General features: G+C 46.5%; 2 protein-coding genes across 4 annotated transcripts; both read left to right on the top strand.

Annotated features, from left to right (window-relative positions):
* The first annotated feature begins 9,936 nt into the window (after positions 1 to 9,936).
* Rbm42 (RNA binding motif protein 42) lies at positions 9,937 to 18,590 on the top strand. 3 transcript variants are annotated; one of them, XM_027941298.2, is made up of 10 exons: positions 9,937 to 10,180; positions 10,421 to 10,565; positions 12,191 to 12,275; positions 12,380 to 12,454; positions 14,136 to 14,201; positions 14,302 to 14,456; positions 14,894 to 15,226; positions 15,484 to 15,601; positions 18,071 to 18,265; positions 18,358 to 18,590. In XM_027941298.2, the coding sequence occupies exons 1-10, from the start codon at positions 10,053 to 10,055 to the stop codon at positions 18,468 to 18,470; spliced, it is 1,413 nt and encodes a 470-aa protein (XP_027797099.1). In that variant the 5' UTR covers positions 9,937 to 10,052; the 3' UTR covers positions 18,471 to 18,590. The 3 variants fall into 3 exon arrangements, with proteins under 3 accessions (XP_027797099.1, XP_027797098.1, XP_027797101.1); XM_027941297.2 differs by having other exon boundaries at positions 14,281 to 14,456; XM_027941300.2 differs by lacking the exon at positions 14,136 to 14,201 and having other exon boundaries at positions 9,938 to 10,180.
* A 2,941-nt stretch (positions 18,591 to 21,531) lies between these two features.
* On the top strand, positions 21,532 to 24,181 carry Etv2 (ETS variant transcription factor 2). Its single transcript, XM_071604593.1, has 7 exons — positions 21,532 to 21,617; positions 21,862 to 21,951; positions 22,049 to 22,138; positions 22,361 to 22,420; positions 22,670 to 23,131; positions 23,580 to 23,692; positions 23,981 to 24,181. The coding sequence occupies exons 2-7, from the start codon at positions 21,882 to 21,884 to the stop codon at positions 24,179 to 24,181; spliced, it is 996 nt and encodes a 331-aa protein (XP_071460694.1). The 5' UTR covers positions 21,532 to 21,617; positions 21,862 to 21,881.
* The last annotated feature ends 2,038 nt before the right edge of the window (positions 24,182 to 26,219 follow it).

Raw genomic sequence — 26,219 nt, 5'->3', positions numbered from 1 at the left:
GCATGGCCAGAATTTGTAGCCCCTTGTCTCTATCCCGTAGTTCCCCTCAGGCTGCTCCACTGCTCCTCTCAATTCCCTTGTCCTTGTCCTTTCATTCAACCAAAGCTAAGAGAATAGCATACTATGGACCATACTCCAGGTACCCTTTAAAGTCCGTCCATCACTTTCCCTCTCAAGAAAATATAACTGAGCACCTTCTCTAGGTGCTAGGGAACTGCACTGTGGTATGCGGAGTCACTTGAGCCTCAGGAAGGGTTTGCAGGTGGAGGCTGCAGTATCCACTAGAATGTGCTGGTGTGAGGGCCACTGAGGAACCCAGTGCCATGGGAGTGGGGATGGGGTCAGGAGATAAGATAGTCTAAGTTTTTAAAATTTCTTTTTTTTTTTTTTTTCACATTTAAATCTGAGCCATTTGGAATTTATCCTGGCAAACAGCTTCAATATGGTCTTATTTTGCATATATCCCATATTTTTAGCACTTGCTAAAAATTCCCAGTCAGAGAAGCAGTTGCCTCTGAAAAAGGGGCAGGTGGCAGCGACCAAATGTGGAGATGAGGAAACTTCCTAGGTAGCAGGATTTGTGCTCTCTTAAAGCCCGGGAATTTTGCTGTGTGGATTATTCTTCCATTGATAAAGTAAAACTCCTGCCACTGACTTGAAACATCACCTTTCCATACACTAAATTTCCACACTTAATCAAATTGTGTCTGGGTTCTTTCCAGACCTGTGTGTATCTAACCCTATTGTGCCACTGCCATGGGATTTTCATTATAAAGTTTTTGTAATACATTTTAGTCTCTGAAACAAGAGATTGTCCTCTTGGGCTTGTATTTTTCAAGGTTTCCCTGTCTCTTCTTGCTAATTTTTTCTTCCAAATAAAACAAACTTTATACTTAACATGTCGAGTGCCAGAAGAAAAACAAAAACAGCTGGTAGTTTCATTGGTAGTGCACTAATTTACAAATTAGGGAGACTTGACACCTTTATGATCTTGAAACTTGCTACTCACCTTCCTCCTCACAACTCCTCTCCAGAGCAACCCCATTCCCAATTTTCCTCCTTTCCATGGCTACTGTTTCCTGGTCATGACATGTCGCTTTCCTCTTCACAATCCTTAACATGCCCCTGCCACAGCTGGGTCTTGGCACGCCCTCCTATCACAGGTCCCAACCCCCACCTCCCTCATGAACTCTAAACACCAGGGTCTTTATCCACCCATCCTACTTAATTTTTTTCCTTAGTACGTCTTCTAACATACAATGTATTTTACTTTATCCTTTTTCTCCCTCAGATAGAAATATGAGCTTCAAGACAGTGAATTCCTTTATGAACTAGAAGTTGATCAAAATTTCCTAAATATGACAAAATCTAGACACAATCAAGGAAAATATTAACAGAATTGATTACATAAAAATAAACTTGCGCTAGACACAGTGGTGCACACCTGTAGTCCAGAGACTTCAGAGGCTGAGACAGGAGGATTGCAAGTTTAAGACCAGCCTGCATAACTTAGCGAGACCCTATCTCAAAAATAAAAATGAGAAGATCAGGGGATCTAGTTCAGGGGTAGAGTTCCCCTGGGTTCAATCCCCAGTGCCCCCCAAAATAAATAAATTATAAACTTCATGGCAAAAAAAATGAGGAAAATAAAGAAATGACAATTTGGAAAAACTATTTACAACTTATATCATAAACGGGTGTGTGTGTGTCTATAGTATCAGACTAGGAAGGAAAATTCCAAGTCTGTAGAAAAATGCACAAAATATATTTCTCAGAAAAGATGCCCAGAGTAATAAGGGAAAAGCAAATTGATGGGGATGCAAGGTTGGTTCAACATATGGAAATCAATAAACTTATGTTTATAATTAATCACATCAATAGACTTTAAAGACAAGGATCATATGATTATCTCAATAGATGCTGAGAAAGCACTGGACAAAATACAACATCTCTTCATGTTCAAAACACTAAAAAAACTAGAAATAATAGGAATATACCTCAACATTGTGAGAGCTGTCTATACTAAACCCAAGGCCAACATCATTCTAAATGGAGAAAAATTGAAAGCATTCCCTCTAAAAACTGGAACAAGACAGGGATGTCCTCTTTCACCATTTCTATTTTACATAGTCCTTGAAACTCTAGCTAGAGCAATCAGACGGAAGAAATTAAAGGGATACTCTTTAATTTTTTAAAAGGAAAAGAACTCAAAACTACCACTATTTGCTGATGACATGATTCTATATTTAGAAGATCCAAAAAATTCCATCAGAAAACTTATAGAACCATTAAATGAATTCAGCAAAGTAGGATATAAAATCAATACCCATAAGTTAAATGCATTTCTATACATATGCAATGAATCCACTGCAAGATAAATTCTAAAAACTACCCCATTCACAATTGCCTAAAAAAAAAAAAAAAAAAAAAAACCTTAGGAATTAACCTAATAAAATAGGTGAAAGAGGGCTGGGGCTGGGGTTCAGTGGTAGAGCACTCACCTAGCATGTGCAGAGCCCTGGGTTTGGTCCTTAGCACCACATAAAAATAAATAAGTAAAATAAAGGTATTATGTATATCTACATCCCCCAAAAAAAACAAATATTAAAAAAAGAGATGAAAGACCTCTACAATGAAAACTACAGAACACTAAGAAAGAAATTGAAGAAGACTTCAGAAGATGGAAAGATCTTCTATAGTCTTGGATAGGCACAATTAATATAGTCAAAGTGGCCATACTACCAGAACTGTTATGCAGATTTAATGCAATTCCTATAAAAATCCCAATGACATTCTTCACAAAACTAGAAAAAACAATCATGAAATTCATTTGAAAAAAATAAGATACCCAGAATAGCCAACGCAGTCCTTAGTTAGAAAAGTGAAGCAGAAGGCATCACGATACCAGACCTTAAACTATATTACAGAGCAATAGTAACAAAAACAGCATGGTATTGGTGCCAAAATAGACATGTAGACTAATGAATGGTACAAAATAGAAGGCACAGAGACAAATCCACATAAATATGGTTATCTCATAGTAGACAAAGATGCCAAAAACACACATTGGAGAAAAGATAGTATATTCAACAAATGGTGCTGGGAAAACTGGAAATCCATATGTAGCAGAATGAAATTGAACCGCTCCCTCTCTCACCCTGTACAAAAATCAACTCAAAGTGGATCAAATACACAGTAGAACAGAGACCCTGAGCCTAATAGAAGAAAAAGTAGGCCCAAATCTTCATCATGTTGGCTTAGGACTTGACTTCCTTAACAAGACTCCTAAAGCACAAAAAGTAAATCAGGATCAATAAATGGGATGGATTCAACTAAACAGCTTCTTCTCAGCAAAGGAAACAGCCTACAGAATGGGAGAAAAATCTTTACCACACACACCTCAAACAGAGCATTAATCTCCAAGATATATAAAGAACTCAAAAAACTTAACATCAACAAACAAACAATCCCAATCAATAAATGGACTAAGGAACTGAACAGAAATTTTACAGAAGAAGAAATACAATTGTTCAACAAACATGAAAAAAAATGTTCATCTCTAGCAATTAGAGAAATGCAAATCAAAACTACTCTAAGATTTCATCTCAACTCTAGTCAGAATGGCAATTATCAAGAAAACAAGCAATAATAACTGTTGGCAAGGATGTGGGGGGGAAAGGTACATGCATATATTGGTGGTGGGAATGCAAATTAGTGAGACTAGTATGGAAAACAGTGTGGAGATTCCTCAGAAAACTTGGAATGGATCCACTATTTGACTCAACAATCCCACTCCTCTGTTTATACCCAAAGGATTTAAAATCAGCATACTACAGTAAGAGCCACATCAATGTTTATAGCAGCTCAATTCACAATAGCTAAACTATAGAACCAACCTAGATGCCCTTCAATAGATGAATGGATAAAGAAAATGTGGTACATATACAGAATAAACTATTACTCAGCCTTAAAAAAGAATGGAATTATGGCATTTTCAGGTAAATGAATGGAAATAGAGAATATCATGCTAAGTGAAATAAGTCAATCCCAAAAAAACAAAAGCTAAATGTTTTCTCTGATAAATGGATGCTGAGCCATAGTGGGACAAGGAGATAGGGGAAAATGAAGGATACTTGGTTTGTGTAGAGGGGAGGGGTGGAGTTGAGGGGGTGAGAAGGACAGTAGAAAGAGGCAGACATTATTATCCTATATACATGTATGGTTACACTACTAAGGTGATTCTGAACCATGAACAGTCAGAGCGATGAGAAGTTGTGTTCCATTTGTGTACTATATGTCAAAATGCATTCTACTGTAAGATGAATAAATAAATATATAAATAATAAATAATTTTTAAAAAGAAAGGAAAATATTTTTTAAAAAGCAAATTGAAACCAAGCTTTGATATATTTCCCATCTACCAAACCAGCAAAAAATCAACCCAAGGGGCTGGGGTCGTGGCTCAGTGGTAGAGCACTTGCCTAGCACGTTCGAGGCCCTGGGTTTGATCCTCAGCACCACATAAAAATAAATAAAATAAAGGTATGTAGAGTATAAGTTCCCATTCTTGTGGTTATACATGATGTGGAGTTACACTGGTCGTGTGTTCATATATGAACATGGGAAAATTATGTCCAATTAATTCTGCTGTTTTTCCTATTTCCATGTCCCCTCCCTTCCCTTCGTCTAATGAACTTCTATTCTTCTCTCCCCAACCCCTTATTGTCTGTTAGCATCCACATATCAGAGAGAACATTTCAGCCTTTAGTTTTTTGGGTTTGGCTTATTTCACTTAGCATGATAATCTCAGTTCTATCCATTTTCCAGTAAATGCCATGATTTCATTCTTTATGGCTCAGTAATATTCCATTGTGTATATATAACATATTTTCTTTATCCATTCATCTGTTGAAGGGCACCTAGGTTGCTTCCATAGCTTAGTTATTGTGAATTAAGTTGCTATAAACATTGATGTGGCTGCATCACTACACTATGCTGATTTTAAGTCCTTTGGTTATATATTGAGGAGTGGGTTAACTGGGTCAAATGGTGGTTCCATTCCAAGTTTTCTAAGGAATCTCCATACTGCAGGAAACCCAGAATTTTGACAGCTAACTTTGTTGACAAGGCTGTGGGAAAAAGGACACTGATACATCAGTTCATAGGCAACATGCAACACCTCTTGGGTAATCACCATAAAAAAATTACTTGAGTGTTAGAGTCTGTAAACAAGTCAAAATAACACCTGGCATTTTGCCAGGGGAATGTTAGAGTTTGTAAACAAGTCTGGATGGTGCCTGGCAAAATGCCAGAGGGAGTGGTTTGAGAAGTAACAAAAGCGAGCCATTAAGTGTGGAGATTCTTGATTGGTTGACTGATGTATCTAGTTTATGTTAATTAGATAAGCTGTGTGGAATGTATAAATACTGCTCCTGTCCTGCAATAAACGGCTCCTACTCCTGCTGTATCAACGTACACAAGTTATTCGTCACCCCCCCCACCCCCCCCCCACCCCGGTTATTTTGCTGCAGCCGGACTGCGGCAGATGGTGGCCCGTTACGGGGAGCCCCGGGACACTCGGGGGTAAGTGATGAAAAAAAAAGCTGCCCATCCATAGATAGGACAGGAGCAAATCTGCTCGTCCCTAGGCAGATAGGGCGAGAGGAAAAATGACCATTTCGAGAAAATGGAGAAGATTGATGCAGTATGTTTGTGTCTTGTTTTGTCTCAGTGTATTGTATTGTCTTTATGATGAAAATATGGAAGGGGTGAGAAGTAAATTACTAAGGGAAGGAGGCACCCCAGTGGAACCAAGAATATTTAAGGCATGTGTTGATGGAAGCCCAGGAACTCTAGTCAGAAAGAAAAAGAAAGTTCAGAAGAAGAAAGATTATCAGGAAAAAAGTTGCAGCAAAAGGCTATTACTAAATACTTTTCGTTACCTGAGTGTGCGTGAAGTGGCGAGGCGGCTGCCGAGTGTGCAAGCCGGTCACAGCGCAGCAAGGATTTTCCAAGAGGCGGCGGCGACTGGCCCTTCCCCGCCTCCTGGCGGGGGAGCTGGCTCTTCCACTGCCGCGAACCCAAATCTAGACCTGACCTGGAGGCACAGTCTCGCAGGCTCTTGCTCCCTGTGCCCAGTAGCAGTTTGAGTCCGGGACACTCCCCAGGGCCATCTGGGGCTGCCCAGGCACTACAGTCAGCAGAAGACACTACTGGTGTCCCTGATGTTTGGTCATTTTCAATGCCAATAACTAAGCTACAATGGTTCTCCCACACCTGGAAGCTGATGAGTAATGAGCACTATTAATGCTTATTTCAAATGCAAAAAAACCTTGAGATAATGTACTAAATTGTTCAGAAGGTTGTTTTCTTAGTGGAATGCTACAGGATTTTCTTTAGCCATCCGGAGTTCCTGCCTTCCTCCCAGTGCAGGTGAAGACGAAGGTGGAAGAATTTCCAGTGTTGCTGAAAACCGGTCGAGACTTCTGCTGAGAAACGGATGAGACTTCGGATCAAGCTAGTTGCCTGCAGAACTTACCTGGACTGTGATTTAAGCTAGCTGCCTGCAGAACTTACCTGGACTGTGATTTACCTGGACTGTGAGTTAATCTATTGAGACACTGCTTTACCTGGACTGAGACAACAAACTGTAATCTATAACAAATTGTAACTCGATATCTTTGCTAACAGTGTCATTGCTGGTATAATTTTTCCAAGGGCTTCTTGCATGGAGCCATCAATTGGCTTGGTATTGTGGCATTTTGTATCCTCCCTTTCTGTTTGTAGCAGGTTATTTATGGTGTTTCTGTAAAAACCACTATGGTCCTTATTTAAATTAAACAAAAGGGGGAAATGTTAGAGTCTGTAAACAAGTCAAAATAACACCTGGCATTTTGCCAGGGGAATGTTAGAGTTTGTAAACAAGTCTGGATGGTGCCTGGCAAAATGCCAGAGGGAGTGGTTTGAGAAGTAACAAAAGTGAGCCATTAAGTGTGGAGATTCCTGATTGGTTGACTGATGTATCTAGTTTATGTTAATTAGATAAGCTGTGTGGAATGTATAAATACTGATCCTGTCCTGCAATAAAGGGCTCCTACTCCTGCTGTATCAAGGTACACAAGTTATTCGTCACCCCCCCCACCCCCCCACCCCCCGGTTATTTTGCTGCAGCCGGACTGCGGCACATGAGCATTTACCTTTGCCCAGACAATCACACTTTGGAGAATCTTTGATGAAATATTTGTGTCATTATGAATTTACACATCCAAGTATATTCGATGGGCTTCAAACTATTGCAGTTATTTTTTATTTATCTGCAGATACTCTTTGTTGTTCAAAACATTCTGTCTGCTGGGCGTGGAACACACCTGTAATCCCAGTTGCTTGGGAGGCAGAGGCAGGAGGATGGGAGTTCAAAACCAGCCTCAGCAAAAGCAAGGCACTAAGCAATTCGGTGAGACCTTGTCTCTAAATGAACTACAAAATAGGGCTGGGTATGTGGCTCAGTGGTCGAGTTCAATCCCCAGAACCCACCCCCCCCCCAGTTCTATCTTTTATCAGTGAGAGCACTTTCAGATTGGCTCCTGGTTCCTTCTGACTCTACCAAAGTAGTCCTGGAGGACTTGTTTCTTTTTGGTACAAGATCACCCTTAAACATTGTGCACATTTCCTCCTCCAGATCTAGAATTGGCTGTTGTCCCAAGGGACCCTGGTTCCTTTTAGTCAGAGATGGCCCAACACTAGGGTTGCTCACTATTACTGTGTTGTCATTATATTAAGATCTTCAATAGGGAAACACATTTTTTAGAAAGAGAAAAATCACAAGTTGATTCTGATATTTCCAATTCAAATAACAGTGATTACTTTGTGTGTTCATGGTACTAGAGGTTGAACCAAGGGTCTTGTGCAGGTCAGAACAAGTTCAGTTCTACCACTGAGCTACACCCCAGCCCCAGGATATCCACTTATATTTGTATCTTTCATTTATACTAAAAAATGTCTTTTTCTTCATCTAATATATAAGAACTGCAGTCTTATATACTAATGTAATACTAATGTATTATTATATTATTATATACTAGTGTAATATCAATATGTAGTCTATTATAGAAGAATTTCAAATAATTTATGTAACTATCCCTCTCTTAAGGAGGTGGAGCATAACTCCCCACTCTAAGCACAGCTGCATATGGTGACTTTTTTTCTAAAGAACATGGAAAAGTTTATTGTTTTGTTTTCTTTCATTTTTTTTAACTAACTTTATAGTGAAGAAGCATAATAAACATTATCTCTGCCAAGTTATCAGAGTTAACATCCACAGTGGTAAGTTGCATGGATAGTATGCACCCTTGATATATGATAATTACACTTTATTTTTAATGGTCCTTCACCAAGAGACCCATAACCCCAGCCTAATTTTGAAAAAAACATCAGACAAATTCCAAATTAAAATACATTCTACAAAATAACCCGAGCCAACACTCCTAAAAACTGTCAGGATCATCAAAAAAATGAAACTACAATGGGGCTGGGGTTGTAACTCAGTGGTGGAGCACTCATCTAGCATCGTGTGGAGCCCTGGGTTCAATCCTCAGCACCACATAAAAATAAATAAATAAAATAAAGGTATTGTGTCCAACTACAACTAAGAAATAAAAATTTTTTAAAAAAAGGAAACTACAAGAAACTGACAAGAAAAGACCAAGGAGGTATGACAACTAAATGTAATATGGTATCCTGAATAAGGTGCTGGAACAGAATAGGTCAACACGAAGGAAATCTGAATAAAGTATGGACTTGTAACAACAATGTTCTTTAAAAACCAAGGCAACTAATAGTTTTGACAGGAAAAAAAATGCATTGTGTGGGCCTTATTTGGATCCTGATTTTACAATATTATTATACAAAGATATTTTCAAGACAGGGAAAGTTGAAAATGGTCGGGATGTTAGATGATACCGAGGAATTAATTTGATGGTATTAACTAATAATAGCATAATTAATGTAATTGTTTTAAAATAGTTATTTGTTAGACATACTGGTGCATTTATGAATGATGTCTGGAATTCGCTTTGAACATCTCTAGCAAAAATAATTTAAATTGGGCTGGGGATGTAACTCAGTGGTAGAGAGCTTGCACTAACATGCACGAGGCTATGGGTTCCATCTACAGTACCACAAAAATAAAGATAGAACTATAAATGAAACCGAAATGTAGAATATTGGTAGTGTTTGAGAGGTTCGTGATGCTGTTCTAATGTCGTGTATGTTTGAAAATAATAAAACGATTTGAGGAAAGGAGGAGTTAAAAGAGGAAGAAGTCAACCATGTCACAAGAAAGGGCGTAGAGACCAAACCCACGATGCACTTCTGAGTTGACACTCTGGATCATTGGGCCTTGGCATAAATTGTTCCTTCTACCCCCCCCAAAAAAATATCTCCCCATTTTCTCTAGCAAATGTCTTCTCCAGGAAGTCTCCGGGTCAGGCGCTTTCCCAGAGCTTCCCCCCCCCATGACGTCACTAGTTTTTCTGGAAGTCACAGACGTGTGACTGTCTAATCCAGAGCCCGAGTTCTCAGTCCCTGGCTAGGCCTCCAGCCTTGCCTAGTCCCGGGACCGACGTGGATCTCAGCGTGTTTGCAAACTTGGCGTAGGACTCGGTTATGGCACGGGTGGGGCCTCCTAACTTTCCTGTATTCTCAAAGGTCCAGATTCCACATTAGGGCGGGACCAACTGACTTTGCTTGGTTCTCATTTGCCCGCGCTCCTCCTGGAAAGGGTGGCCGCCTCTCTTCACAGCTCTACGATTGACCCAGATTCTTCCGTTAGTTCATCCCTTCGGCGCTCTGATTGGCTTATATTCCTTCCTGGGGGTGTGGCCATATCTCATTGGCCCTTGCTCACGGACGTGAGGCGTCACGTCCTGGCGCTCGTCGCTTTCGCTGACCGTCATCGCAGGCGCCCATCCTGACGAAGCCAGAGAGTAGACGGCAGGAACCTCTGCGACCGCTGAGCAGAAACAGTAGTAGCAGCGACAAGGACGGCTGCAGCAATGGCCGGGGCGATGCCAGCCCCGGGGCTCCCGGGTGCAGGAGGACCCGTGGTCCCGGGCCCTGGTGCCGGCATCCCGGGCAAGAGCGGCGAGGAACGCTTGAAGGAAATGGAGGCGGAGATGGCCCTGTAAGGCCCGCGAGAGGGGGTGATAAAAGCCATGCCAGAACTAGAGCTACTGAACCTTGGCGCCTCCAGGCTGCGATAGGCTCGAGATATAACTCTGTCATGGGGAAGTGGAATCTTCGGGGCGGAGGGGCGGGTAGTGAAATGGAGATGTTGTCAAGGATGAAGGCGCTGTCGCGATGTACCCAGCGTTCCAGAATTGGTGCGAGGACCTGATCTTTGGTGTCTGTTCTGCTCCCCTAGGTTTGAGCAGGAAGTTCTGGGGGCTCCAGTAACTGGAATCCCAACCGCAGTGCCTGCGGTGCCCACGGTCCCCACGGTCGAAGCGATGCAGGTCCCAGCAGCTCCTGTGATCCGCCCAATTATCGCGACCAACACATACCAGCAGGTAAGGCTGAGCTAAGGCGTGTAAGGCAGCAAGTGTGTGAACACAGATAGGTGTTGACGTTTTGGCTTGTGAATTTAATTAGCATGTCAAATATCTCATGTGCCACGACGCACAATATTTGTTTTTTGGGGGAGCTTACATTTAGAGCATGTTAGCTAATAGAACTTTCTGCAATGATGGTTATGTTCGGTACTTATTTAAAATTTATATTTAAGTTAACTAATTCTTGTCAATCTCAGTCAAATTTCAAGGGCTCAGTAACTAGCTAAATATGACTAGTGGAAAGGGACTGTTAAAACTGAGCGGGCACAGTAATCCCATCATCTTGGAAGGAGGATCTAGAGTTCAAAACCTGTCTCTGCAAAAGTCAGGCACTAAGTGAGACCCTGTCTCTAAGTAAAATACAAAACAGGGCTGGAGATTTGGCTCAGTGGTTGAGTGGCCCTGAGTTCAATCCCCTGTACCCTCAAAACAACAATAAAAAACTAAGTAAACATCATTCATTCTGTGAAAGTCATCCATTCTATCAAAGAACAATTACTGGTTGTCTTCTGTGTACCAGGCACTATTCTAGGCCTTGGACATTTAGCAGAGAACAAAACAAAACCAATCATTGCCTTTTTGGAATTTGTTTTACTAGGGAGAGAGAAGTCAAAGTGTGGTAAGAAAAGTAGTATTTTATTAGCCCAGAGAAGGCCTTTCTGAGAAGGTGACATTTATCAAAGATATAAAGGATAACAAGGGAGGGAACCATGCAGATATCTGGAGGAAGAGAACTGCTAGTGAAGTGAGTGATCATGTTCAGCAGGGAGATCAGTGACTAAAGTGGAATAGGCAGAGAGGTAAGTGGGAGGAGATAAAGACAGAGATGATTGATGCCAGATCTTGTAGGACCACGTGGTTTACCATGAGAATCTTGGCTTTGCCTAGCACGGTGGTACATGTCTGTAATCCCAGCAGCTATGAAGGCTGAGACTGGAGGATCACAGGTTCAAAGCCAGACTCAGCAACAGTGAGACACTAAGCAACTCAGTGAGACTCTATCTCTAAATAAAGTACAAAATAGGGCTGGGGGTGTGGCTCAGTGGTGGAGTGTCCCTGAGTTCAATCCCTGGCACCCACCCCACAGGAAGGGAAAAAAAAGAACCTGGGCTTTTACTCTGAGATGGGGAGCTGTTGGAGGATTTTAAACAGAAAGATGATGTCGTTCAACTTAGGTATAACAAGGTGGCTCTGTATGTCTAGAGAATAGACTGTAGGAGAGAAGGGCAGAATGCAGGAAACTGAGGAAGAGGTTACTGTATAATCTAAGCAAGATAATAATGTTGGCCGGAACCAGGGTGGTGACATGGTAGATGCGGGGGACAGATTGGAAATAATTTTAGATAGTACCAAGTGCTGTGGAGAGTATGAAGCTGGGTGACGAAAGAAGTTGCTGCTAGAAGAAGCTTAAGACAGCTTTATCTAGCATGATTCTAAGAGCCTCCCTGAGGAGTGACATTTTAACTGAGACCTGACAGAGAGCCAGCCCCACACAGAACATGAAGGATGAAAGCCTTGGCTCCTAGAGTGGCCAGCCAGGGAGCACTAAGTCAGGCCTCTCACTCCAATCTCCTCCCCAACAGGTGCAACAGACTCTGGAGGCCCGGGCAGCTGCTGCAGCCACAGTAGTTCCTCCCATGGTTGGTGGCCCTCCTTTTGTGGGCCCAGGTAAGTAAAGAATGGCAAAATAAAGGGGTCAGGAGATCAGACAGGGTAGCAAAAAGGGATGCCCATGACTCCTCCCTCCATCCTCATCTCTTCCCTCCCAACAGTTGGCTTTGGCCCTGCTGATCGGAGTCACCTGGACAGTCCAGAGGCTCGAGAAGCTATGTTCCTACGGCGAGCAGGTAAGTCAGGAGCCAGGACGCCCACATATATCCAGGCATAATTGTTTAGGCAGTTCAGCCCCTTGCCTGAATCACTGCTTTAAATCTTCTGCATTCATCCCCACCTGACATCATCATCTTTCTAAAGCACAAACCTTACTATGTACTTCCTTTCTGAGTTTCTCAAGTTAATTTGGTCCCTGCAAACCAACCCCCCTCTGTTACTCCCCAGCATTTAACACCTTACAACAAGCTATGCAGTTTACTTATTTTGGTGATTATCATCATCATCTTTTGCTTCTTCTAAAATGTCAGCTCCACAAGGGGAACAAGTCTTGGTACCTGTGGCACAGAAAGCATTACACAGTATCTGTTGAGGGGATGAACAGGTCAAACATCAAGCTCCTCTTCCAGTAGTCAGACGCTGTGTGGCCTGCTTCCTTGCAGAGAGAGATCCCCTCTGTTTCCCCAAGATCCCTGAACATTGCTGAGATGTTCCAGCCATGCTTTTGTTGCAGTCCCTTCTCTCCATTGCCCCTTGTAACTCAGCTGTGATCTTCCAACCTGTCCCCTCCACAGGCCACTCTACCATTTTCTACCTTTTGTTTTTCAGGTAACCCCTATGTTCATTGTCAGTTTTTGTGACATTATTTTTCATTTAGATATAAAATTTTGGTATGATCTCTGTTAAGTCAAGTTTGTTAATAATGTTTTCTAAATCTATTACACTTTTTTTATATGACATGAAAAGTATTAATATTTCTTACTCTTTTTTGTTTTGGTACCAGGGATTGAACCCAGGGCACTCAACCACTGAGCTACATCCCCACCCCTTTTTTAGTATTTTATTTAGAGACAGGGTCTCACTAAGTTGCTTAGGGCCTCACTAAATTGCTGAGGCTGGCTTTGAACTTGAAATCTTCCTGCCTCTGTGTCCAAAGCTGACATTTCTTACTCTTTACTATGGTTTTGGCAAAAAAAAAAAAAAGCATGGCTGACTTAATCACCTCCCGCTCCTTCCATCGCTACTGTGGCTCCCCCGTATCCTCAAAAAGACATCCGTGGCTTAGCCAAGAAGGCTGTGTTTAAAAGCTTGCTGATCCTTCAACCCTTGTCATGATGCTCTCCGGCCCTCCACTTCCTTATGACAATCCTATTAAACTGAAAAGGGAAAAAGGTATGCTTATAAAAGTTCTGCCTGCCAGTAACAGTTCCACTCAACTCTTGGCCTAACTCTTCATTATCCTTTAAGTCTCAACTCACAGGTCTCTTTCTCCAAGAAACCTCTAATCTAGTCTAGGCTGGTTCAAAGGGCTCGTCTGGACTCTTGACAGCTCCCTGGCCTTCCCTCTCTTATCCCTGATCCCTCCACCTGAGCATTCCCTCATTTCAGCCCTGACCATTCTGGGCTGTCAGTCTCTAGTGATGCATCTGTTCTCTCCTACTTTGAAACAGGAGCTCCCTGAGAACTCTTGGTCTATTAGTGGGTCCTTAGCACTGCCCACCACAGGGCTGGGGCCCACAAGAGATCCTTGTGGATACATTTTTGCTGAATGAACCCATGGAAAAACCTTCATATCTTCCAGAAGAGTCCCCAGACTCTTCTCCAGGATTTCTTGGATGCTGAGAGTACTCTCACACACACCTTGCCCCAGTTGCCCCTGTCCCCCATGACACACACCCCCATCTCTCTTTCCCACAGCTGTGGCCCCTCAGAGGGCCCCTATCCTGCGTCCGGCCTTCGTCCCCCACGTGCTACAGAGAGCAGGTGAGGGGGCCAGGGTCATCATCCCTGCCACACAGCTTTTCCCCCAAGCCCTCCAACTCCCCCACTAACACCCTGACAGATTCTGCTCTCTCTCCCGCAGCTGGTGCTCCCCGTCCAATGGCCCTGCGGCCCCCTCACCAGGCCCTTGTAGGACCCCCTCTTCCTGGGCCCCCTGGACCACCTATGATGCTGCCACCAATGGCTCGGGCCCCAGGACCCCCCCTGGGCTCTATGGCTGCTCTGAGGCCTCCCCTGGTGAGTGTGGACAGGGAACTAATATCAGAGGTGCAGTGGGCAGGGATACCCTCGATCCTGACCCCATGTGAAAGGTCTAAGTTTGCCTGGCTTCATTTCTTTGACTTTCTCTCTTAATCTTTGTTTGCCTCTGTCTTTCTCTGGTTTTTTTCCATGGCCAAACCTTTTTGAAGAGTAGAGAGAAACAGGCTGAGGGTCTATTTCTGTCTCTGTCTCTATTTTTCCTCTGATGTCCGTGTTTTTGTGTCTCGATGTTTTTACCTATGTCTGCCTGTCTCTTCCTCTCTGCTTATTTTTCTCCATTTCTGTCTGAGTAGAGACTTCCCTTTTTTGCCTGCTCTCTGGCTTTAGGGCCTTACTTTGTTGTGTGGGATGGGAATGGAAGTAAGATACAGATCTGTGATCTGACCCCCCTCATGCCCTCCTCTTGCTCACAGGAAGAGCCAGCAGCACCCAGAGAGCTGGGCCTAGGCCTGGGATTGGGCCTGAAAGAGAAGGAAGAAGCAGTGGTGGCGGCAGCAGCTGGGCTGGAAGAGGCTAGTGCAGCAGTGGCTGTGGGTGCAGGAGGTGCTCCAGCTGGCCCTGCAGTCATTGGGCCCAGCCTCCCACTGGCCCTGGCCATGCCATTGCCGGAACCTGAGCCCCTGCCCCTCCCACTGGAGGTGGTACGTGGCCTGCTGCCCCCACTGCGCATTCCTGAGCTCCTGTCCTTGCGTCCACGACCCAGGCCCCCTCGGCCTGAGCCACCTCCTGGCCTTATGGCTCTTGAGGTAAGCAGGGAGCATAACAACAAGGGGACAGAAAGGGCTAGGAGGATAGGCAGAAGCCCATTAGTTTTCACACACAGGAAAACACGTAGTCCTCTCTCCAGAGGGTAGGAGGACTCTGGGAAAAGGGAGGTAGACCCAAGTATTCCATACCTAGAATCATATCCAGTCCTGTAACTGGAGGCAGGACAGCTGGGGGCAAAGCAGAGTAGGACACTCTAACACCAAGCCCTTGGTACCTCACCCCCTTTCCTCTGCAGGTCCCAGAACCCTTGGGTGAAGACAAGAAGAAAGGGAAGCCAGAGAAATTGAAACGCTGCATTCGCACAGCAGCTGGGAGTAGCTGGGAGGACCCCAGCCTGCTGGAGTGGGATGCAGGTAAGTGGCTAAAGCATGAGTGTTGATCAACCAGGGACAGGCCATGCTGCCTCTTTGGGCTATAGGCAGGGAAGGGGAGCCAGATAATTCCACAGCTCTTTGTAGTTAACCCAGACTGTGCTCTGAGGGGCAGGTCCCTCCCCAACCACGGTCCAGAACTTGGTGGGGGTGATAGATACCTAGGGCCTTCTGGCCCCTGTTTTTACTCATGACAGACCTGCCATGCTAAAAGACAAAAAAAGAGCATTCTTTTTTCCCCAACTTTTTATGAAAAAAATTTTAAGTACAGAATGACATGAATGATTTATCTACCACCTAGATTCCAGTTAACATTTTGCTACATTCACTTTACTCCTCTGTGTATGTATATTTTTTGTTGTTGATTTGCAGTGCTGGGGATGGAACCCTCACACATGCTGGGCAAGTGCTCTACCACTGAGCTACCCCAGCCCCTTGTCTTTTTCTCAGTCATTTGAAGCAAATTATAAGTGAAGTTATTCCATCATTTCTAAATATCTTAGTATTCATCTTCTTCTAAGACCCTTGCTTTCATATCATAATACCATTACCTAAGAAAAGTAACAGTAATTTCATGACATCTTATAGCCAATTTGTATTCATATATCCCCAGTTTTCTCAAAACATTCTTACAGCTATTTCTCCCAAGCCAGGATACATGTAGTTTTATGTCTCTACATTATATTTTTTTTGTTTTGTTCTGTTTAAATAGGGCTTAGAGGGCTGAGGGGGCACAGCTCAGTGGTAGAGCAATTGCCTGTCATACAGGGTCTTGTGTTCCATCCCCAGCAACCCTAAATAAATAAATTATAGATAATCTGGGCTAAGCACAGTTAGATCCTGGGATTCACTTGACCAAGTCTCAAACCCAGGAGAAATGAGTGCTCATTCATATAAAGTAAGGCCTGGGAGGCATGGTGGGGTAGAAGTCAGTGGCATGTCTAGGTTTCAACCAGCACCCTGCCCACTGGCCCAGGTGGTAGCTATAGATCCAGCTGGGCAAGTGAAGCTTTAGGGGGTACCTCTGCTTGCTGAGCCCCTTGTGAACCTTTCCCTTTCCCTGGATTGTCACCCTTAGCAGCAAGAGTGATTAGAGAGTGGTGGGAAGAGGCCTGTCCACGGAGATGCTTTGGCTGGGAGGGGAAGCCAGCCTGCATACTGACTGGCCTCAGGAGGCACCTCTGCAGCCACGTATTAACTTTCAATGCGAATGGTCTTCCTCCCACCTCTTTGGGTTTGGTTTGGTTTGGTTTTGGGGGGTTGGTTGGTTGGTTTGGGGTTTTGTTTGTTTTTGTTTTTGTCTTTTGAGACAGGGTCTTGCTGAGTTGCTGAGGCTGACTTTGAAATTGTAATGCTCCTGCCTCAGCCTCCCAAGCTGTTGGGATCACAGGCATGCTCCACCTCCTTGTGTTATGTATAATTTTTTCAAGTGTCCAGGCCAAATGTCTTAGAAGCTCCTACCCTCTTAGTTTGTCAGATTGTTTCCTCCTGGGATGGCCTAGCTTGTTCTCAAAGTGTCCTTAACCATCACAGAAGCCTGGGGCAATCATAGCAATAGCTGAGGAAGAAAATAAACTTACCTCCCACCCAGTCCTTGACTTTTGCCTCCTATCCTGGGACAATATACCTGCCCCAGGTCAGGGCCAAGCAGCCTTGACCCAGATGGGTCCAGTGTTGGTTTGGGACCCTAGATCTGAGACCTTGGTAGTTAGCCTTTCAAGCCTCATTTTCCTATCTCCAAAAAGAAAATAATGATATGTGCTTTCTGGGGATAGTGATTCATTGGGGTAGAGCATGATCAGTCTAGGCTCAGGCCTAGGATATTGCCCAGGGATAGTCCCAAGAGTGGCAGCTGAGATCAGCTTTGGAGAAAGTCACACAGTTTCTAATTTCAAGGTAGAATTAGAGCAGCCTCTGCATAGCTGAAGAAAGGTGAAGCCTGTGGTGCTGAGGTGCCATGGTGGGAGGCTGGTGAGTGTCGGGCCCAGGGGACATCCTTGGAGAGGTGTCCAGAAGACCAAGGAACAACAGGGTCTCAGAGGGAAGGCCAGGACCAGGCCAGAAATCAGGGCTTCTTCATAGGAATGTGTGACAGTCCTGGGTGAGAAAAAGCAATACAGTTAGAGGTTAAAAGTGAGGACCCTGGAGCCAGATGCCAGAGCTCATGTCCCATCTGCCACCTTCTAGTTGTGTAAGTTTGAAGCCGCTTGACCTCTCTGTGCCTCAGTGTGAAAGGGCTGTTGGGAGCATCAGATATGTAAACCCCCCAGGGTACTTGTCACAGGGTAAATACTGCAAAGATGTTGGCTGTTATCACCAAGGATCCCAGAGTAGAGACTTTGGGAATAGAGGAAAGAGAGCTTAAGGATGCATCAGAGAAGATGGGGTCATTAAAATAGGGTGGACAGGGGCCAGCATCTGCTTCCTCTGACTTCTCTCTCCCAACCCCAGATGACTTCCGGATCTTCTGCGGGGATTTGGGCAATGAGGTGAATGATGACATCTTGGCACGTGCCTTCAGCCGCTTCCCATCCTTCCTTAAGGCTAAGGTGATCCGTGACAAGCGCACAGGCAAGACCAAGGGCTATGGCTTTGTCAGCTTCAAGGACCCAAGTGACTATGTGCGCGCCATGCGTGAGATGAATGGTGGGTGAGGCTTTCCCTAGGGGCAGTGGGTATGGCAGGCATCTGGCCTAAGCCTTACCCCAAGCCTGACCTTAAGTCCTCCTGTCCCACAGGGAAATACGTGGGCTCACGCCCCATCAAGCTTCGTAAGAGCATGTGGAAGGACCGGAACCTGGATGTGGTCCGCAAGAAGCAGAAGGAAAAGAAGAAGTTGGGACTGAGATAGGGTCTGTGGCTGGGCACCCGCTCCCATCCGGCCGGGCGCTGGCTCCTCCCCAGAGGAGAACCCTCAACTATCCACACACTTGCCCCAAAACCAGTTTCAATAAATTTACGTTCATTTCCATCCCTGGCTGTGCTTGGAAGAACTCTTTGGGTACCAGGCTTTTCCCTCACCTGAGAATGTGAGTAGCCTTGAAGTTTTACCCAGGCAGACATCCAGATGAGCATTTTGAGCCCCTACTATGTGCCCATTACCTCCACTTAAAACCTCTTAAGTGCATACTGAGTGCCGCCTATTCCAGAGCAGGAAGGAAAGCTTTGGGAAGGTAACAGCCAAGCTGAGGCTCAGATTTCAGATTAGTTTCCACACACCAGCCTGTGTTATCAGCATCAAGATAGGAGGTCTCCTAGACCTTACCTTCTGGAGCTCACAGCCTTTAGGCTTTAAGCAGTCAGCAAACTCTCATCGAGGACCTGGATGATGCTGGGTGACAGCATCATTAGCAGTGACAAACGACAAACAGTCCTGTATCCTGCTTCCTCAGAGTTCATGGTTCAGTGTCAGAGAGTAGGCCCAGACTGGCCAGGGCCAGCAGGGGGGATCCCTGGGTGTTTACCTGGGGGTCAGGGAGGCCTTCCTAAAGAACTGTCCACTCAGGTTTTCTTCCTGCCATTCTTACTCTGGTTCGCTGTTTAGTTTCTTCACTCTGCCATATGTCAGCCAACTTGTCTTGCGTGGGTCTCTCAGTGCCCTCTGTTTCTTGTCTCTAGATATCTGTATCTCTTGAGTCTTTTTCCTTCTTGGAGCTTGCCTCCACCTGCTGAAGAGGTGTCCAAGCAGGACCTTGAGCACCAGGCTAAGAGCTTAGGCTTTACCCTAAAGGCAGCAGAGAAGCTGGGACAAAGTTCAGGCAGCAAGCAGGAACTGACTGGCATCACATACTATGGGTTTAGAAAACCAAGGGACCACCACTGAGCACTGGAGGTCTGGAAGGAGGTTAGGGTAGGTTCTAAGGGGCTTGCAGGGTTAGACTGCGGGAAAGGAATGAAAATCTCCCAGGGATGCAGCCATAGAGTCCTGGGCTAGGGGGTAACTCAGGGAAGGACTGGGGCTGGGGGCTGGGAGCAGCAATACGAAGGCCTCTCAGGAAGGAGATCACCCAGGAGAGGTATCAAATTTCTTCTGTTCCTGTCTTCCCCTCTCTTACTGCCTCGTCTCTGACGTCATATTTTCCAGTCTGGTCTGAGAGGTGAGGGCCTCCCTCCTTGGCAGGAAGTGCCCTTAGCCCCCTGCCACCTGGGCTGGACCTCCCAGTTCCAGGACCCTCAAACCCCTTTTCCCTATCACTAGCCCTTCCTATCCCTGATCTGCTTACTGCAACCTCTGGGACAGGAAGGACATGGAAAGAGAGAGTGATTCCGGAAAGAAGGGTTGTTAAAGTAAGCACAGGAGTCTTGTCAAGGACCCAGAGAGATATGCACAGAGATGGAGAGGAAGAGCAGGCAAAGATACAGAGATGGAGGGAGAGGGGAAAGCTCAGGCAGAGTGATAAGAACTATTAGAGACTGCAATGAGAAGGGAGGTGGGGAGAAAACTCCAAGAGATGGAGAAGATGGGAACACTCAGAGAAGGGAGGGAGCAAGACTTGTCTGAGATACTGAGTGACAAGACCTCACTGGATTCAGTCCTGGTGCAACAGAGACCCACAGCTAAGGACACCAACCAGGGGAGAAGCACATGGAGACAGACAGGAAAGAGGCCAAAATTCAGGGAAAGGAGGCCAGGACTCCCTTCAGATACATGGAGTGAATGGATGGAGTTATACCCCAGGGCTCAATGGATTGCTCCCACTGGGTTCTAATCCCAGTTCCAAGTGACTCTCCCTCTTGAGGTCAGTTTCCCTTCTGTAAAATGAACAGGAAAGCAGTGCTCTCCACACAACTCCTGCCTCCAGAATGGCAAATATTTTATGAAGCTGAATGAATATTGGTAACTCCATATTAAAAAAGATTCTTTCTAGCAGTAAATATTTACTTATTTGTATAGGAGGTCTGGCACAAACACAGTATCTAAGGCCAGGTTACCTGAGTTTAGGGTTGCCAGACAGCAAATAGCAATATGAAATACCTACTTATGAATTTCAGATAAACATGTTCATGTGTATTAATTTTTTTAAGCAAGTTACAGGCATTATAGCTCTTCAACCCTGAATATCTGTGTTTATTTCTTCACAGAGACATCTTTCATAAAATGTCATCCTCACTTCTAATAACTCCATGTGATATCTCATTGAATTTATACTCAAAATCTTCCAGTTTCAAACTTAGAGCATGGAAGTACATGGGCTTTGGAAAGAGAAGTGGGAGGATGTCTGCCTCAATTTCCTCCTTCATAAAATAGGGACGAACAGTATCTACCTCATAAAATGGACCTTCATTAAATGAAGGACCTTTGCACGTGATTCTCTGGCATATAAAATACAATGGGCCTTCACTTAAGGTTAGCTATTGTTATTACTAGCGATTATCATTCAAGTTGTTGATGTTACTATTCTTATGATTGACACTCCTGGGGAGCAGCTCCAGGATGCCCTCCCCCGCTGAGCCTGTTGGGGGGGTGGGATTTGGGGGATTCGGATTCAGGTTCTCCTCCTTCCACCCCACCCCAACCCACATTCACCCTGCCAATTGTGACGTCAGCTGGGAAGGGGGTATCTGGCCGGAAATCCCTCTTCCTGTTGCAGATAAGCCCGGTGCAGCCCAGCTGACCCCAGGTCCTCCTCCCCCACCACCTCACATGTCGCAGGATCAAATCCCCAAGTCTGAGCACCTCTCCACTAAGCCCCTCGCCCCGCCCTCATCACCCCGTAAACACCTCTCTGATGGGACTCGCCCAACCCGCTGTCCCCCAAAAGCTCTCGTCCAAGCTCAAAACGCCCACCCTGGCAATGAAACAGCTTCAGAGCCAGTGGCATCCCTGAGGCCGGGGGCGCCACTCGGCCCCGCCCCAACCCCTGCAACCTGACCCAAGCTGCGACCCCCTGCTCTGACGTCTCGGAAAATTCCCCCCTGCCCAGGCTCCCGAGGGAGGGGGTGCATGGTATGAAATGGAGCTGAGACCCCCGGTTGCGGGCAGAGGAACCCACCAGAGGTGAGCCACGAACTGGGGACTGGATGGATGCCTGGGTGTCTGGGTTAGGGAGGGACCCGGGTTTCTAGATTCCCGAGAAGTACGGGGCCTGGATTCCTGGGCCTCGGTGACAAAAAGGACTTAAGACTCCTATAGAAGGAAGGAACAAAAGCTGGATCCTGGGTCTGAGGGAGGCAAGGGCAGGGGCCCATATTCCAGGGTCCCTAAGGGTCCTCCTTTGCCCATTGCACTTTTCCCTACCCAGAATATTCAGAAGGAGCATCCATGGACTTGTGGAATGGGGATGAAGCATCACCACAGGAAGTGCCTCCGGGGAACCAGCTGTCAGGGTTGGGTAGGCGGCTGGGACTGAGACACTGTGTGTGGGAAGGGTGCGGGGGTAAGGGCCTCTGCTGACTCCTGACCGGCCTTGACATCCTTCTTGTCTGCAGAAGGCGCTGAATTTGGCTTCTATTTCCCTGAACTGGCACTCCGAGGAGAAGCGCCGACAGCGGAGACATGCTGGAAAGGTTCGCTCCCGGGTTGGGAGCCCTGTGTCCTGGAGGAGGAAGGCTGGGTTCCTAGGACTAAGGGAAGAGGGGGCACTCCCGGACTCCCGAGGTCAAAGAAAGAGAGGGTCCTGAGTCCTGAGTGAATAACTCCCAACCCCTGACATGTAAAGACCAGTGGATGGGTGGGTGGTTGAAGAGGTCTCCAAATCTTCCGCCCTTTCTTGAACTCAGCTGCGATCTAATCCCTCACAGGATTTCCAGAGCTGGACTGGAGCCCCTCCTTAGCACATCCAGAAGCTTCATGGGGGGCAGGTGAGTGTATGCAGAGGGGCGATGGGAGAAGGGGTCCGAAGGTGCTGGGTCTAGAGGTTTAGAATCCCCCTCCCCATTCTTTGAAGCGGATCGGGGCTAGGACTGGAGATGCCTGCATCCTCAAGGTGGCATGGTCTTGATCGGGGGACCCTGGACAGGAGGCACCAGGAGTGACAGCTAGAACTCTCAAGGGGTCCGGGTACCAGGACCCCTGAACTCCCCTCACTTGTGGTCTGTACCTCCTCACAGAGCCAGCCCCTCAGGCCCTTGCGTGGTCAGGAGACTGGGCAGACCTGTCCCGCACCACCTGCACTGCCTCGGACCCTTGGAACCACGCCTCCCAGATCCTGGGCCCCGCCCCTGGTCCTGTCCCCTTCACTGGTTCCGAAGGGACGGTGGGCCAGAACTGTGACACCACGTGGTCGCACGTCCAGGCTGCCAGAAACACCATCAGCTGGGACTGTTCTGTGGGCTCCCACGGCGCCACCTACTGGGGCAATGGCCTCAGCGGGGAACCGCGCGCGGACTGTGCCATTTCGTGGAGTGGGCCTGTGGGTTCGAACTGTGCCACCTCGTGGGATCCGGGGCTGCATGCAGACTGCAGCATCTCTTCGAAGGGATACCAGAGTTCAGCTGTCACCACTCCCTCCGAACAGAGTCAGCAGTCTGACCGGGATGCCTTGGCTCGTTACCCCAAAACTAACCACCGAGGTGAGAGGTCCTGGAAGACTGACGAGGTAGCGAAGCCAGAGTAACGTGGCGGTGCCGGGGCACCTAAGGGGGCAGACCCAGGAAACTGGCAGTGAAAGGAGGGATTTAGGTACCGAGAACTCGAGGGGAGGGCCGAGAGGACTAAGACTCTGATCTTTTAAAGACCAAGGGGACGAGGATCCAGGCTCCTGGATTATATCAGAGGAAAGAGATAAGGATTTGGGCGCCCGAATCTCCAGGATGGAAAGGCCAAACTCCTAAATCTCCTAGATGGGGACTCTGGACCTCTGGGTCTCTGAGGCTGACACTTGATTCCTTTATATGGAGGGGTCTGAATTCAAGGATCCCCAAGGAGGGGACATTTGGACTCCTGGTGGAGTCTTAGATCATCCAAAACGCGTGGTCTGGGGCTAAGAAGCCTGAGTGTTCACCTGCCTTCCCCCCTCAGGTCCCATTCAGCTGTGGCAGTTCCTCCTGGAGCTGCTCCACGACCAGGCGCGTAGCAGCTGCATCCGCTGGACTGGCAACAACCGCGAGTTCCAGCTGTGCGACCCCAAAGAGGTAGGGCAGCTCCCCTACCCCGCTAGCCCGCCAAACCCCGGGTCGACTCTAATCTAACCTAATCCTGCCGTTCACTGTGCCTAATCCTCGGCCCCGCTCCCACCTCCGCCCTCTCTAGACCGGGTTTAAAACGAGTCCGGGTTCCAGCCTCAACCAACCCCATTCAATCCACCTAGGCGGTGCCAGACCCTCGTCCAGACCACCCGAGCCGGGTCCCCAAGTCCGCTCCCCCATCCTGTCTCGGCCCCGCCCCACCCGTCCCCTGACGAAGTCCCCCCTCCGACCTAGGTGGCACGCCTGTGGGGCGAGCGCAAGAGGAAGCCCGGCATGAATTACGAGAAGCTGAGCCGAGGTCTACGCTACTACTACCGCCGCGACATCGTGCGTAAGAGCGGTGGGCGCAAGTACACGTACCGCTTCGGGGGCCGAGTGCCCGGTATACCCTGTCGGGACTGCTCCGAGGACAGTCAAGGAACAGAGATCCAATAAAAATATCCGCTCAAACCTCCTAGCGCGTGCTTGTCTCTGTCCTTCCCACGATACTGACTAGACCCGCCAGAAAGCCTAAGTGTGCACCCCCACACTTAGGAGTTTGGCCTCCCCACTTCGGAGTTTTCAAGCGTCGGATCCTCATCTCACATCATCCTGGGTCCCCATCCCTTTGGCCCCTAGATTACCAGGGTCTAGGTATTCCCCTCCTTTTTTTCTTTTTTTTTTTTTTTCTTAATATGTATTTTTAGTAGTAGTTGGATACAATACCTTTATTTTAATTATCCGTTTAGCCCCAATACCCGCCCCTTCTTTTGAGAGCTCTTAGCTCCTAAGCACTGCCCCTCTGCTACAGTCCCCCTTAGGCCATAGGCCCTCCTTACCAATATACCTTGGCTCCTCCTGCAGCCTAAACACAGCTCACCTCAACGATTAATTTTGGAGTTAAGAAGCCACCCACCTTTCCAGCTGCAAGATCCCAAGACACAACCCTGACTTTGAGAACCAGATCTAATTTAGGGAATCAGTTGTGTGCCCACCCTGTTGGGACATACAAAAGAATCCAACCTAGTATCCACAAGGTCTACTGTGTGTCTGCCATGGGCAGGGACTTTCAAAGGAATCAGACCTGATACAGTGTATCAGTCAGCTTTTTCACTGCTGTGATTAAAAGACTTGACAAGAACAATTGTAGAGGGGGGAAAAGTTTATTTGGGGGCTCATGATTTCAGAGGTCTCAATCCATAGACAGAGTCTCTATTCCTCAGGTCTCCAGGTGAGGCAGAACATCATGGCAGAAGAGTGTGACAAAGGGAGTCAGCTCACATGATGATCAGAGACAGACTCCACTACCCCCATACACAATATACCCCAAGCAACATCCCCAATGCCATCTTCTCCAGCCGTACCCTACCCTACCCACCTTCAGTTATCACTCAGTTAATCCCTATCAAGGAATTGGGTTAAGGCTGATTGGGTTAAAGCTCTCACAACCTAATCATTTCTCCTCTGAACTCTCTTGCATTGTCTCACATGTGAGCTTTTGGGGAACACCTCACATCCAAACCATAGCATAAGGCTTGAATATGGTTTGTTCTCCCAATATATGTGGGAATTTAATTCCCAAAGTCTTACGTTAATGGTATTAGGAGAGTAAAAATTATGGTGTTATAAGGTCCTTATAGCAGAACCCCCACAATTGAATCCTGTGGCTTTATGAAGAAAAGGAGACACAGACAGGAGTAGGTCAGGTGCTGCCACTTGGGAACCGAGCGCCCCTTAGCTTTGAGTGATGAGAGTGTAGAGCCGTGGCAAGCCAGCCATGGGCTGTGTGTGTGAACTATGAGCAAGCATTGAGTGCACAGGGTGGACTGAACCGATTTGCTCTTCTGTCTGGGCAGGTGACTTATGGTCTTCTGCTCTGCCTAAGATCCCCACACAGCCTCTGAGATGGGCGTGGCCTTCCTAGATGTCAGTCAACCTGCTGACAGCAAGATGTCAGGAAGCTAGACTCAACCCCCTGAAACCTGACCCCTTGCCTCATTTGAATGGCTTCTCCCCAGTAAAAGAGTTCAGCATGTGCTCCTGGCTCTTTCTTGCCTGCCTTGACCCCTTTTGGGAGCTGCGGCTAAGGAGCAGTCACTGAACCCAAAGAAAAGTTACTTTCTGTATCTATGTCTTTATTTACTCTCCAAATTCACTTGGAGTAACTCTGACCAGTTTAGTTGTGTGATGCGACAGGAGTGTTCCCTGTCTCTCATGCTATGGGCTGCCTCAAAACCCTGTCTCCCCCACAAAAAAAAAAGGCTGGGGATATACTCAATAGTAGAGCACCCCTGGGTTCAATGTCCAGTATCACAAAACAAAACACCTGCCAACAAGAAGGTCATTCATCATAAAGGATATAGTCAATGGGAAGCCCTGGACAGAGCCTGAGCTATGCTGTTTGGATCTTATATCTCTAGAATGGCGAGCCAAAGTAAAACTCTTCATAAATTATGCTACCTCGGGTACTTCCTTATAGTAATGAAAATCTGAT

The sequence above is a fragment of the Marmota flaviventris genome, chromosome 18, assembly GCF_047511675.1.
Source record: "Marmota flaviventris isolate mMarFla1 chromosome 18, mMarFla1.hap1, whole genome shotgun sequence".
Classification (NCBI taxonomy): domain Eukaryota; kingdom Metazoa; phylum Chordata; class Mammalia; order Rodentia; family Sciuridae; genus Marmota; species Marmota flaviventris.
The sequence above is the reverse complement of the archived record's forward strand: the minus strand, read 5'-3'. Positions and strand labels throughout refer to the sequence as shown.

Excerpts from the sequence above, each read along its gene's own strand:
- Rbm42 (XM_027941297.2), top strand. The coding sequence starts at position 10,053 with ATGGCCGGGGCGATGCCAGCCCCGGGGCTCCCGGGTGCAGGAGGACCC. Across the intron at positions 10,181-10,420 it reads ATGGAGGCGGAGATGGCCCT|GTTTGAGCAGGAAGTTCTGG; the intron begins GTAAGGCCCGCG and ends CTGCTCCCCTAG. Across the intron at positions 12,276-12,379 it reads CCCTCCTTTTGTGGGCCCAG|TTGGCTTTGGCCCTGCTGAT; the intron begins GTAAGTAAAGAA and ends CCCTCCCAACAG.
- Etv2 (XM_071604593.1), top strand. The coding sequence starts at position 21,882 with ATGGACTTGTGGAATGGGGATGAAGCATCACCACAGGAAGTGCCTCCG. Across the intron at positions 22,139-22,360 it reads CTGGAAAGGTTCGCTCCCGG|GATTTCCAGAGCTGGACTGG; the intron begins GTTGGGAGCCCT and ends AATCCCTCACAG. Across the intron at positions 23,132-23,579 it reads CCCCAAAACTAACCACCGAG|GTCCCATTCAGCTGTGGCAG; the intron begins GTGAGAGGTCCT and ends TTCCCCCCTCAG.